General features: G+C 41.0%; 1 protein-coding gene across 2 annotated transcripts in view; it reads right to left on the bottom strand.

The window, feature by feature from the left end:
- Positions 1-14,635, bottom strand: part of afap1l1a (actin filament associated protein 1-like 1a) — a 159,376-nt gene that overhangs the window by 69,075 nt on the left and 75,666 nt on the right. For both annotated transcript variants that reach the window (XM_052013836.1, XM_052013835.1), the window contains exons 2-3: positions 14,303-14,431; positions 9,799-9,882 (exon numbers count right to left, since the gene is read on the bottom strand). In XM_052013836.1, the coding sequence (XP_051869796.1) occupies positions 9,799-9,882; positions 14,303-14,431 (213 nt within the window). The remainder of the gene's footprint in view (positions 1-9,798; positions 9,883-14,302; positions 14,432-14,635) is intronic.

The raw sequence follows: 14,635 nt of genomic DNA, 5'->3' as shown, positions 1-14,635 counted from the left end.
TTTCTTGGCCATGGCATCTATGTGCTTGGACTAGGACAAGCTATCAGTGATGTTTACACCTAGGAACTTGAGGTGTACAATTTCAATCTCCTCGCCTAAAGATTGATATGAGGAGTGCAGTGAAGGTTCATTAGAATGTTTCCTTGCTTGGTAGGTCTATCATGTGAGAAACCGAGTGGACTGAGTCTCTATCCTTTGCAGTCTTATGGAATGATCTGTGATCTCACTGAGACAAACACAATTCTTAAAGGGCTCGACAGAATAGATATGTGAAGAATATTTTCCCTGGCTGAGCAGTCTTGAACTAGGGGTCAGCATCTTAAAATAAGGGGTAGGCCACTTAGGAGAGAAATGTTCACAAATTTCTTTACAGCCCTCTGGAGTGGAAAATTGCAAAGATTCACCACCCTTTGAGTGAAGGCTTAGTCACTGGATTTAAAACTGAGGATATATTTCTGGATATTACAGGAATCAAAGGATATGGGGGTGGATACAGGCCAGGATAATGGTTTTGAGGTAGAAGATCAGCCACGATCTTACTGTATAGCAGAGCAGTCTTGAAGGCCCAAATGTTCTATACCTGCTCCCATTTCTGATTTTCTTATGCATGCAAGAGCAAACAAGGAAGGAACTGTGAACATTGGCAAGGGAACAAAACGGCTCACCACAGTCTCTTCTAGCATTGGTTGTATTACTGTTGTTATGTATCTTGGTAGTTCTATTGGTCAATCATTAAAATTTATAATGGGCTCAAATATGTTGGGTCTGACCCACTGGCCAGAGTTGTCATAAAGACATACAGAACAGAAACAGGCCCTTTGGCCCAACTGGTCCATGCTGACCAAGATTACTTCCTTCTAAGTTAGTCCCATTTGCCTGCATTTGACCCATATCCCTCTAAACCTTTCCTACCCATGTACCAGTCAAAGTATTAACTATTGTTAATGTACCTGCTTCATCCACTTCCTCTGGCAGCTCATTCCATATACTGATCACCCTCTGGGTGAAAAGGTTGCCCCTCGGGTTCCTGTTAAATCTCTCCCTTCTCACCTTAAACCTTATGCCCTCCAGTTCTTGAAACCAGTTGCCACCAGTGCTTCATCACTGCTTCAAGAACTAGTTGTCACCAGTGGTCTCTGCATTCATTTGGACCATGGACCTCGCTGGTTCTCCGCCCTCTTCTGTTAGCCAGTGAGGTTTCAGCAGGTTGTCTGGTGCAGCGGCCCCTTTCCCTGAATGCCTGTGACAGGCTTTGACAGAAGGTAAAACTGAGAGCCAAGTTTTTCCATCTATCAAAGCCTATGAAGGATTTTAGCAGTGTGAAATGTCTCTAACATTTACTGACCATATAAAAATTATTAAAATATAAGTAAACGATTAACAAAGAAACAACAGATTTTTAGGAGAACTAAATTATCAATTATGAACATATAAGCTACTTAGGAACAATTAAAAAACATTAAACTAAATAATTAAAAAATATCATTACCTTCCCTAATGTCTCCAAATCTACTGGCCTAGAAATCCCCATTGAAATGAACGGTATCTCAGCTCCTGTGCCAGGTCAGATTGGCACTAAATCTGAAAGGAGATTCTGCAGCAAACTGGGAAATCTCAGCAGGGTTGGACTCAGCTATTGGATCCCTTGCGGAATCCAATGGGATGTGTCACTCGATTAAATATTGGGCTTCTGGGTTTGACAGTGCACCTGCAGAACAGCTGAGGTCCGTGCAGCTGAATGTGGTGTGGCCAATTAAGAAATGCTAGCTTCCACCACCAAAATTCTCTCCATTTTATTCATCAAATTATTCAGAAGAGTTTGTCTGTCTAAACATACATGTACGTGCACAAGGTTAAGACAGTTCCATCATTTACCCATATAAAAATCCTGAGTGCCTGATCTTTCCCAGGAAGCAAACAAAAACCTCTGAGCACATCTGAATTGGGGTTCTGGAGAAACTTCAGCCAAAGTTTGCTCAAATACAAAGAGCTAAATGGTAACATTTTTTTAAATGAGCAAATTCCTGAGGAATTTGAAGTCATTAAAAATATTATTTGCAAATACTTTACTGTGAATAACATCTTCTTTTGGTAGTCTGCCATACATGCATACCTACCAACTCAAGACAGGCAATGTTGTGAGTTACACACAGAAATTTCACTAATAATATAAACTAATGAAAAACAATATTTTAAATTACAACACTCAAATCGCCACCACATGGAATCCCAGAAGCCAGATGTTGTGAATGCAGCTGGGTCACTGGTACTGGTATCAGCACTATCACAAACCAGTTTCTTTGAAGCTTGGTTTGTGTATCTGCACCATTCACCTCTGCTTTTCATGTGAAGTTCTGTGACTGCAAGGAAGCCAAGGACAAAGAGCAGACATCAGAGGCAAGAGTAAGCAAAGCACGTAATCCTGAAATTGATCTCTCCTGTGGAAACTTGAACTTCTTTAAACCAAACAGAGTTGGAAAGAAAATTTTGACAGGTAGATTTAAACCAACTGTGAGCTACCATAATGTTTTTTCTTTAAATTAATATAGTTCTGGATTAGAGATCGAGGACAGAACAAATGTTTGCTTCTGATGTGGATAATCTTATACTGCCATTTCTCTCTTTTTTAAACTTATCAAATGTCAAGTTTATGTGAAAATTTTTCTGATCAGTGAGACTTTTGCTGCTGGCTTAGGTAAGGAATGTTGCAGTAGTTTTAAAATGATGAAGATTTATCTGGCATTCTGCTAGACTCTGCAGCATCACATTTCCTTGGTCTGCTCCGTTGGGCTCCTCTATAAAATGTGCAACAGTTTAATTTCCACAATCGGTGCAACGAAGTGGAACATTTCAGTGAATATCATTGGGCTGCTCAACGTGCTTAACAAAATCAATGCAAGAGGCCAGAAATGAAAGAGCATAAGTATCTTGAAGACTTTTCTTTTTTTTACAGTCTGTGGAGATTACAGAGCTAATGAGTGACGAGGCCATGGAGGGATTTGAAATCTAGGAGGAGAATTTTAAAATCAAGGTGTTGGTAAACCAGAAGCAGGTGCAAGTCGGCGGGCACAAGGCCGATGTGTGAACAGAACTTTGTGCGAGATTGGACAAGAGCCGCAGAGTTTTGGATAATTATATTTAGGAAAGATTAAAGGTTGGCCAAGACTGTGTCGGACAAGTTAAGTCCAGAGGCAACAAAGGAATGGAAAATGGCAGGAGCAGTAGAGGACATAAGGCAGGAGCAGAATTGGGGATTGTGAGGAAAATAGGAACAGGCAGTCTAGTTGGGTGTGGATTTGAAGATCACTGTCAGGGCCAAACATGACAGAAAGGTTGGAACAGTCTGCTTCAGCCTCAGAGGATGCCTGTAGAGGATTAGAGGATGGGAACAGAAGTTATGGACACACTAGCTTTGGCCTTCCCAATATTTTATTTGGTGGAATTTAGTGTTCATCCATTCTGGATGTTGATTATGCCTTGTGGCAGTTCAGGGAAAGTGGAGGGGACAAGCGAGGTGACATGAGACAGAGCTGAATGTGCTTATTATACATCTGCAACCTGGCATGTCTTGGTTGATGTCACTGAGTAATAGGAGGAGAGATAAGAGCGACTCCACATGGATACTGGAGCAGGGTTGAGAAGAGCAATCACTGCTGCTGGTTCTTTGACTTCAAGTGGATAGATAAGAATGGAGCTGGGCAAGTGCAATCCTACTATAAGCAATGGTGGAAAGTCATTGGAGGAGTATAAATGTGTAACTATGTCAAAGACTGCAGCCAGGCCAAGGAGGATGTTTTTTATATGTTTACTGCAATCACTGCCATTGGTCATTTGCTTTGTTAAGTGCTGTTTATGGTAAGGTGGTGTAATGGTTGAGCTACTGGATTTGCAATCAGAGTGTGGACCATTGATTCAGAGACAGGAGCATGAATCCCAACCTGGCAGCTTGGGACTTAAATTCAAGTAGATACGTAAATCCGGAATTTACAAAATAAAATCTCAGTAATGGCAACCAAGAATACGTTGGATTACTGTGAAAACCTATTTGGTTCCTTCAAAAAAAGGGAAGCTGCCATCCTTCTCCTATCTACCTTACATATAGTGCCAAATCTATCAAAGTGGTTGATACTTAATGCTTCTTCGGTTCAGGTCAATTAGGGGTGGACAATATATGCTGGGATTGTCAGCAAGGGGCACGTTCCAACAGTGAATAAATGAAACAGGACAGCTATAGAGATAGAAGCCTGATTAAATGGAGTTCTGTGAAAGATGGGAAGCAAAAGACATATTCAGAAACTTTGGAGAAAAGAGATTTGGCAATAGGCAGCAAAGACAGAGGAATGAAAGGTTTTTTTTAATGAAGAGGTTTTACAAGAGGAAATTTAAAGGGTCTGAACAATATGCATGAAGAGAGTGGCAATTACAAAAAGCAGCTAACATGAGGGCAGGAAGGGAATTTTGGGTGGTCAGCTCAGTGGAAAGAATTTTGAAGGAGCAGGTGATAGATCTCCTGGTCAGAGATTGGATTGCACTTATTTTTGGTGCACTGAAGCACTTCTGCATTTAGTGGCCCACCCCCAAATCAGACACTGCTCCAAAACAAATCTGAGACAGCATTAGTGTGTTCACCATCCAGAAAGAAGTGTCATAACGCAACCGAATGGTTTGCTGATTGGTCTCTTGCGTAGACTGTACTCATGGACAGCCACCTTAGACAGGTCCAGTACAGCACGGTGAAACCAGCCCATCTCAGGCAAGAGATTCTCGTGATTCATCATGGACATCTTTGCGGACTAAAGGGGAAAGGGAACAGCCTTCCAGCAGCCAAGAAGGTGACACTGTGATGGAGCACGAGGATTTATAATTCACCTCCAAGACTATGAAATGGGAAGGGCACAAGGGTGTGAAACTTTAGACAAGTATTGTGATATTCTGACACTCTCAAGCAAAAGCTTGATTGATTTGAGATGGTGAGGGATGCTTTTCATTAAAAATGATTAGTACATTGCAGTAGAGCACATGGTGGGGAAGTGGTCTGACTGATGCAATAGCTGTCATGTTATTCTGGCAATGATTGTATATGACCTTCAATGTGAAGTTGATTCCTGTCTCGGATTTCTTCCCGCCTGCTTGTTTCTCTACTACAAAATTTGTCATGACAAGCTCTGAGGGAGGGTCTCTTATAAGAGGTTGAGGAGATAATATAACATGGTCCAAGTAGAGGTCTGGTCTCTGTCACAGGATAGCAATTTGAAGTTCTACAGAAATAGCAATAAACTGTTAAGGATATTGAAATACATCATTGGCTCTATGATGCCTACTCCTTTTGGGATTGAAAATGACAGCAATAGGTGATAAAGTATTGTCAAAAGTGCCTGTTTGCACGTTGCAGAGTTACATCATTGATTATACTCAATTGTGTGAGCCGAGGAAAACATGGTATTGGTTCTCTTCATCCGTTCTTTCCCATTGTGTAACTTGAAATGGTCAACTGGTACAGCAGTTTCAAAGGAATATCACTTGGAGTTCCCTGAGGCGTGTTCTGGATAAATAACATATCTCTCTGACATCATCTCCTACATCAGTATGGATTATTTTGGAGCCCACTTTCTAATGTAGTAAGTTCTTCTGTCTTTTTCCATAGCAGAGTGACCTACAGCACCTGTTCTGGCCCTCACACCATCCCTTTAAGCAATGCAAACCAGCTTCATGTTGAGCAGGTGTGCTGATATGTATGAGTTAACAGTGCAATTAGTACTGATTACATACTACAATTGTATTAATTAGCAGGCACATCTAAATTAGTATGCTACTAATGGCTGCTGGTTAATCCTGCATCACAATCCATACACTGTTTCAAATCTGGTTCTTCAGAGATTACAACAGTCACCAGTAAAGTGAGTGCTTTATTAATGAATGATAGTAAGAGGTTTTGAGACAAGGAGAGCAGTAAACACTTCAATCTACAAATTACGATCTATCGAGGAGTTTTAAAAAAGATCATTACAGCACAGTAATTCATAACCAGCCCATTTTTTTCTGATTTCTTTATCATGAACCACAATCTGTTTTGAATTTTGTTTTGTATGAATTTCATTTTCTGATTAATCTGTAGTATCTCCAATTCTAAGGTTCCCTCGACTATGTTTGCATTTTTACAGGAGTCTGTAATTATCAACTGATTTTTTTCTTATTTCAAGATGAGAGCTGTACTGAGATAATTTTCATGGTGCGAATGCCTTTCAGTCAATGCTTCAAGTTATATTGGATTTGTATCCTGATGTTCCAGTTGATGAATGGAATATGTTCATACATGATCTTATCATTCCCTCTAGTCCACATTAGTTGAAGTATTCTTAATGGGACACAAATGGAAAATATAAGTGTTCAGTTTGAAATAACTCCAAACATGCAAAATGTCAACTAAAACCTATAAAGCAATGAATGATACTCAGAGGTCTCTTTATAGTCTCCAGGGCTGCAATATAGTGCAAGCAAACCATGCAAATAAAAACATTTTTTTTCTACAATGAAACCAATGGGTATTCAACACCAAAAAGCTATTTTTCCATCAAATAAATGCCAGACAAAAAGACTGAAGTCTTGGACTGGGACATTATATGACAGAAGTTTAGGAATTGGGGCTAACTGAAGAAAGTATTAGATTGAGAACTAGATGACTGAGGGCAGTGGTGGACGGGGACAGGGCTGGGAGTAACAGGAGGCAGGGTGGTTTAAGTGAATGAGATAGGAGGGAAATATGTTTTCCCAATTCTTTATTCAAACTATTCTTTGCTTCTTTGATCAGGGCTTTTGGAGGAATTGTTTTATAGCGTTATGTTATGTTATATGATGTTTCATAGCGCTACTTGCAGAAGTGATTGCATTGCTGTCAGTCCCACTCAGCATCAGGCACGGTAGTGTAGTGGTTAGCGTAACGCTATTACAGCGCCAGCGACCCGGGTTCAATTCTGGCCACTGTCTGTAAGGAGCTTGTATGTTCTCCCTGTGTGTCTGCGTGGGTTTCCTCCAGGTGCTCCGGTTTCTTCCCACATTCCAAACACATACAGGTTAGGAAGTTGTGGGCATGCTATGTTGGCGCCAGAAATGTGGCGACATTTGCGGGCTGCCCCCAGAACACTCTACGCAAAAGATGTATTTCACTGTGTGTTTCGATGTACATGTGACTAATAAAGATATCTTATCTTTCTTTGATCAAACTATTCACAGTATCCAAACTCCTGTATTTGCTGATTGCTCCCTACACTAAGTTGTAATTTGTCATATTGTATCTCAAACAAAAATAAATGGGTATTGGTCAAAAACACCATGAATTTTCTTCTATTACATTTGAATACTGCTTACATCGGATTAAAAAAAGGTTTGCTCTTAATTTAGTTACCTTTTCCCACACAAGGCAGCAACAAATGAGTTAATAATGAATTTAAAATTTGACATGTCTGTAAGTAGATGATAGACATGAGTGCTGTGGCTTTCCAAGAAATCTATGTCTTTGTCAATAACTTGATTAAAGGTCAAGTATAACTTGCCGTGGACAAGCAGGCTTTGAATACTGGAAAACTGAATTATTTCAACTCTCATTTTAAAGCAATATATCCATTGTAATTTTTATGCTCCCATTATATATTATTAAGTCTGCACGTATAATCGGGGCAGGCTTTGTAAATGGTCACACAATAATTACACCCTCCTACCTGATGTGGAACTGTAGGAACAGACTCTTTGAAAATATAACCGTATCTAGATTTTGCCATCAGCATCACAAGAATAGCAACAAAAAAAGAATGCTGGAAGAACTCTGCATGTCAAGCAGCATCTGTGGAGATAAAAGGAGTAAACTGATGGTTTGGGTCGAGACCCTGCATCAGGATTGATAGGAAACCGGAAAGCTTGTTGATATATAACAGTATAAGGGGTGTGGAAAGGATGGGATAAAGGCTGATAGGTGATAGGTTGAACCAGATGGTGAGGGAGTGATGGGCAGACGGAACCAAGCGGAGGAGCTGGGTTGATACAGAGGCTTTGTTAGGTTATAGGTGGAACCAGACAGGGAGGGGATGATGGGCCGATGAAACCAGGTGGGGGAGTGGATGGGAAAGGTGACCCAAAGGAGAAGAAAGCTAGGTGGACAGGTGAGTGTGTGTGTGGGAGGCCAACCCCAGGGCTCTGGGTTGGAGCAACAAACAATTTGCAGGAGAAACTCAATGGGTCGAGCTGCAGATTGAGTTCCTCCAGCAGATTATTTGCTGCTCCAGATTCCAGCACCTATAGTCTCGTGTCTCCAGGGGTGTGGGTTACCAGAAATTGGAAAATCCAACGGTTATACACCTTGGGGTTGTCAGCTACCCATTTTTGGCTTTACTGTAGCAATGGAGAAGGCAGAGGACAGTATGGGAGTGGGAAGGAGAGCTGAAAAACATGCAGCCAGAAGCTCGAGATGGCCGTTGCAGTCAGAGCACAGGTAGACCTCTGCCTCACTTGGAAGACTGAGATATGAATTATTCCAAGTGAGGCAGAGGTTCACCTGCGCCTCTTCCAACCTAGTCTACTGCATTCAATGCTCACAATGTGGCCACCTCTGCACTGGTGAAATCAAGGGCAGACGAGGCAACTGTTTTGCAGAACACCTGCACCCTGTCCACAACGGCTTCCGGTTGCATGTTATTTTAACCCTGCTTCCCACTCCCACACCGACTTTCTGTCTTCACCTTCCTTATCATAACAAAGAAGCCAAATGCAAATTGGAAGAACAATATCTCATTTACCGTTTGGGTAGCTTACAACCCAATGTGTGAATATTGAATTTTCCAGTTTCAGGTAACCCACATGTCAGTGTTCTCCTACACACATTGACCAATGTGCCTAGTTTTCTTCTTTTGTTTATCTTTCCCATTCCCTTCCCCACTTGCTCCCATCTGCCCATCATCCCCTCCCCACCTGCTCCCACCTATCAGAGCTACCAGTCTCTATCAACCCCCTACCCTCCCCAACCTTACACTGGCAATCTTTCCTCTTAGTCCTGATGCAGGGTCTTGACCTGAAGCATCGACATAAACCTTTTTCCTCCACAGATGCCACTTGATCTGCTGAATTCTCTGAGTGTTCTGATTTTTGTTCCAAATTCCAGCACCTGCAGTCTCTTTTGTCTTCAGAAGAACAGCACATCACTGATCCTCAAGAAAGTGTCCCAAAGCACGTTATTTTCTGCACTTGTAAAATTAGTTTTTTTTTAAAAAAAGATCCAAAGCAGTGGTTGAGCAGCAATTACATTGTACCCCTTCATAGGAACTTGGTTAGTCACTTGAGGGAAAATAATTTGCAAGGGGGCAGGGAGAGCAGGAGAATGGCACTGTCTAGACTGCTATACAAGGATGTGGCATGTACACACTGGGCTAATGGCCTTGCTTTGGACCTTGTAGATTCTATGATTTTAGGAATACATTTACACTACATTCAACAATACGTCAAGTTTTCAAGGTGTTAACATTTAGAATAATACATAAATATACAACTTCATGTCACATTCTACAAAGGTTGCAACAACTCATGCTGGGACAGGCAGGATATCATTGGCAACAATTTCTGGACCGTCACATTTCACCATACATGTGCAGACACAAGGCCTTTCTGACAATTTTGCATAGCAAATTGCAGTGAGTACTGGCAATTATGCTGCTATTAAAACGACAAATCTGGGTCCTCATGGTTCTTAAAAGTCAGAATTAGCCTTGAACTTGCATTTGTTTAATAATAAAGCAAAATTGCTGCATTACATACCAAATTCCTCAAACAAGGATTCCACAAAACTTGTGCCATTCCGACAGTCTGAGGTATTCACGTACATGTAGTTTGTCTCAGAAACTGAGGAAAGAGATACAGCAAAATCTAATTATTACAGGTGAAAACTAATATTTAGACTCTTTGCACTCCAATTCTTACACTTTTTCCATTGATTAACTGTTACAAATAATGGTTTGAACAGTTGCTGCTGTGTCAGTCTCCAACTTTTTATGGATTATCACCACTCGATTGTTTATTTGCCAGTAAATCAAAATCCAACTATTTGCTGCTTAGCTTGCCCAGTCAGGTAGAAATTTGTCATTGAAGCATAAAGTGATCCCAAATTCCTCATGAAAATACCTGGATGGAAAATGATTGAAGCATTCAAAGATGCAAACAGTGATTTAAACTTGTGATCAAAAATTTATAGCTTCCCTTAATCTTTACCCTGTTAATCTCATCCTACTTGTGACATGCTATGTTGGCACCAGAAGCATGGCAACACTTGTGGGCTGCCCCCAGAACACTTGACACAAAAGATGCATTTCATTGTGTGTTTCGATGTACATGTGACGAATAAAGATATTTTAACTTACTTTCCCCTTGTGCATGGAATAGAAGCTCCTTAATAAGTAATACTTCTTCAATGTTTTTCCTGATTTTGATCAAGTTAGCATTAACAGAATCCCCAAAGAAACTAGCTCCAAGCCAGTGACAATCAACACCAGGCTCAGGTTCGTAATAGTTTGGTCTTATGGAATTATAGAAAGTATTACCTCTGCTTCTTATAACTTTGAAAACCTAAGGCTTTAAAACCTCCTCTCGATGAGGATTTGGAAGTCAGAAATTGTAGCAATTTCAGATTTAATACTGTCCTGTGACCTTTTTAGTGTAATAGTAGCAAAATATTTTATATATACAGTGGCATGCAAAAGTTTGGGCACCCCTGGTCAAAATTTCTGTTACTGTGAATAGCTAAACGAGTAAAAGATGACCTGATTTCCAAAAGGCATAAAGTTAAAGATGACACATTTCTTTAATATTTGAAGCAAGATTACTTTTTTATTTCTATCTTTTACAGTTTCAAAATAACAAAAATGGAAAAGGGCCCAAAGCAAAAGTTTGGGCACCCTCCATGGTCAGTACTTAGTAACACCCCCTCTGGCAAGTATCACAGCTTGTAAAAGCTTTCTGTAGCCAGCTAAGAGTCTTTCAATTCTTGTTTGGGGGATTTTCGCCCATTCTTCCTTGCAAAAGGCTTCTAGTTCTGTGAGATTCTTGGGTCGTCTTGCATGCACTGCTCTTTTGAGGTCTATCCACAGATTTTCGATGATGTTTTGGTCGGGAGATTGTGAGGGCCATGGCAAAACCTTCCCGCTTGTGCCTCTTGAGGTAGTCCATTGTGAATTTTGAGGTGTGCTTAGGATCGTTATCCTGTTGTAGAAGCCATCCTCTTTTCATCTTCAGCTTTTTTTTACAGACGGTGTGATGTTTGCTTCCAGAATTTGCTGGTATTTAATTGAATTCATTCTTCCCTCTACCAGTGAAATGTCCCCCGTGCCACTGGTTGCAACACAAGCCCAAAGCATGATCGATCCTCCCCCGTGCTTAACAGTTGGAAAGGTGTTCTTTTCATGAAATTCTGCACCCTTTTTTCTCCAAACTTTCCTGCACCCTCACCACAAAATTCAGCATCAGAAGTTTGCAAAGGAACATCTAAACAAGCCTGATGCATTTTGGAAACAAGTCCTGTGGACTGATGAAGTTAAAATAGAACTTTTTAGCCACAATGAGCAAAGGTTTTGCCATGGCCCTCACAGTCCCCCGACCTAAACATCATTGAAAATCTATGGAAAGACCTCAAAAGAGCAGTGCATGCAAGACGACCCAAGAATCTCACAGAACTAGAAGCCTTTTGCAAGGAAGAATGGGTGAAAATCCCCCAAACAAGAATTGAAAGACTCTTAGCTGGCTACAGAAAGCGTTTACAAGCTGTGATACTTGCCAAAGGGGGTGTTACTAAGTACTGACCATGCAGGGTGCCCAAACTTTTGCTTTGGGCCCTTTTCCCTTTTTGTTATTTTGAAACTGTAAAAGATGGAAATAAAAAGGTAATCTTGCTTAAAATATTAAAGAAATGTGTCATCTTTAACTTTATGCCTTTTGGAAATCAGGTCATCTTTTACTTGTTTAGCTATTCACAGTAACAGAAATTTTGACCGGGGGTGCCCAAACTTTTGCATGCCACTGTATATGCTTCCAGTACAGTACTGAATTTATCACCCAAATTGCCTGTATACTAAATGACAGACTTTACTGTAATACCACACAGATCAAACTATTCTTTACAAACTACGATCCAGATTGACAAGATAAAATAAAGGACTGCACTGCTGGCTTCACAGCTTAAGTGGAAGTAGTATGGAATTTTTATGTGCCTACTGTTGGGCATCATTAAATTCCACGTGCCAGTATGTTTATTGCAAACCAGCAGGGTGATGAAGCATACCCTAAAACACTTCTGAGACTAAATGGTGACAAATTAAATGCAGCACACTTTCAGGATTCACAATAGCCCTAAAGGAGCACCCATGTTGTCAAGTCACAGCTGGGCTGTGAAACTTCAAAGCCAGTAAACCATTTGGCTCTGTGTTCCTGGAAAATGTAAGACAGCAAAAATCTGCTCTAATCACTTCAAAGTGAAGTAACTGTTTGCTCATTTTGCATATCTACATATGATGAAAGGAAAAATGCTGATTGCTGTGCTTTATCATGTGGGAACAGGCGCAGAGCCGGTAGAATTGTTGAATGACCTTATCATCCTTCTTTACCATCAGGCAATCTTGAAGGATAACCAAATTTGTTAACTAGTTGGCAATGCAGGTTTGGCAACAAATGGATAAACAAAATTACAAATATTCATAGTTAAATGGCATCGCATTTTGTAAAAGGGAAATGCAAGAAAATATCTGGAAGAAATATTTTAAGTGGTGGGAACATCACTGTGAAGTGCACCATTGATCATCTTATTTGTGGGTCTTACATTGTAAACTACAGCAGCGCCTAGGGGTGTAGGAGAGGCCAAATTGTTATTGCAAGTTTTTCTTCATTCACAGCAGGTGAACAAACAGAAAACATGGCGTTCGGAACAAGGGCCGAGTGCTATGTCCCAGGGATGGGAGAGAGCTGGTGGTCAGAAATCCAACTGAGACGAGGAAGATTCATTCAAGTTTCTGGGCCCAGGAAGACGTGGATCATCCACAGGAGGACGTGGGTCTATGGTGATGGCATGGGAATTGATGGTGAAGACTTGGCCAATGGAGAGCCAACTCAGGCTGGAAGGCAGGAGTTTGGAGCTAGGTACAATTGGGAGGTGGTACAGGTGGGCAGTGGGGGTCAGCCCAATGGTAAGTAAGTAAGTAACGGGGTCCCAGCCCACAGCCTCATTTTAAATAAATGGTTGTTCCAAGATTAACTAATCATGGCTGTTCCCTGGGGCAGGTGATCCAATTTCCCTTGCAATGCTTCATGCTTCAAAAGAAACGTTGCATGGGGAATGAAGTAACTTGATAGAGAAACGTTGTCCTGTGACTTTTTTAGTTTATTCATAGTAGATAGAGATAGCGGAGGGATATGGACCATGTACAGGCAGAAGGGATTAGTTTAATTTGGTGTCATTAGCTGAATTAGTTCGGCACAACATCAAAGGCCGAAGGGCCTGTTGCTGTGCTATACTGTTCTATGTTATATGCAGAAATCACATCGTGCCAGGATGACTCAAGCTGGGAAGCGCCTGGTTGAATTTCTGCTGTTACATGGAACTACCTGAAAAGATTTACTACCCTTATTTCACACTGCGAAGTATTCATTTCAAATTGCTTGGTCCCAAAATAAACAGTGCTACAAGATTGCCTTTCTACAGTATGGATTGTGATTTTTTGGGTTTAATAATGCAAGGACTGCTCCAGTGAAGGGAATAAAACAGGTTTGACTCCCTTCTGAGGATTATGAGGTTGGGGCTAGAATTACAGGAGAGCAGTCACTGCTGTACCAAAGCTATCTTGTGCCTTCAGTAGGCCTCAGCCCCAACCTCTGAAGAGCACCCCTTAGTGCACTGGTATTACATCTTTTTGCAAGATCTTACATCTGAATGAACTTGCCAATTTAGATCAAGAGTTTTGTGTTGTAAAAATCTCACATATCAAGAACCTGAGATTTTCACCTTGGGACGAATCTCCCATAAGGCACACCTCCAATTAGCTAGTTGTGCAATGGCATGGATGGCAGCTGTGGCAGGCTGTAGATTATGTCCCACCCCATCCCTGTTCACCAGTTAGAGGAGGAAATTAGATGGTGAGTGAGACGTCTAAACTTGGTAAAATACACAAGTACTAAACCCAATATTTCATTAATAAGGAAACATTCTTGAAACATAATTCTATTCTGGTTAGAACTCAGCAAAGTGGAGTGGGTGCAAAGTCACTTTATTTCTGTCACTAACCAGAGGTCGGCTGGAGACGTTGCAGCATGCTGCTCACTGTCATCGTCTTCTCTCTGGTGGTGGCACTCAGGTATTCATGGTCCAGTAATTTCAGTAAGAGATTCAGTTCGGGGATCAGCTGCTCCACCACTAGAGAAAGAAAATCAAGTTGCACAATTATCCCATTACAGAAGTTTGAGCATAAACAACAGTAACAACTGCTACCACTGAGACTAAACCAACAATATTTAAAAGTTTCTCAGGTGCAGAAAGGTGCCTTGAAGCACTTTACAACAAGGACTACAATAGATTCCAACCTTGGGGTAAGAGAAGGGGACAAGGATCCTGGAACAG

The sequence above is a fragment of the Pristis pectinata genome, chromosome 4, assembly GCF_009764475.1.
Source record: "Pristis pectinata isolate sPriPec2 chromosome 4, sPriPec2.1.pri, whole genome shotgun sequence".
Taxonomy (NCBI): Eukaryota; Metazoa; Chordata; class Chondrichthyes; order Rhinopristiformes; family Pristidae; genus Pristis; species Pristis pectinata.
Note: the sequence above shows the minus strand (reverse complement) of the source record. Positions and strands in the feature narration are given on the sequence as shown.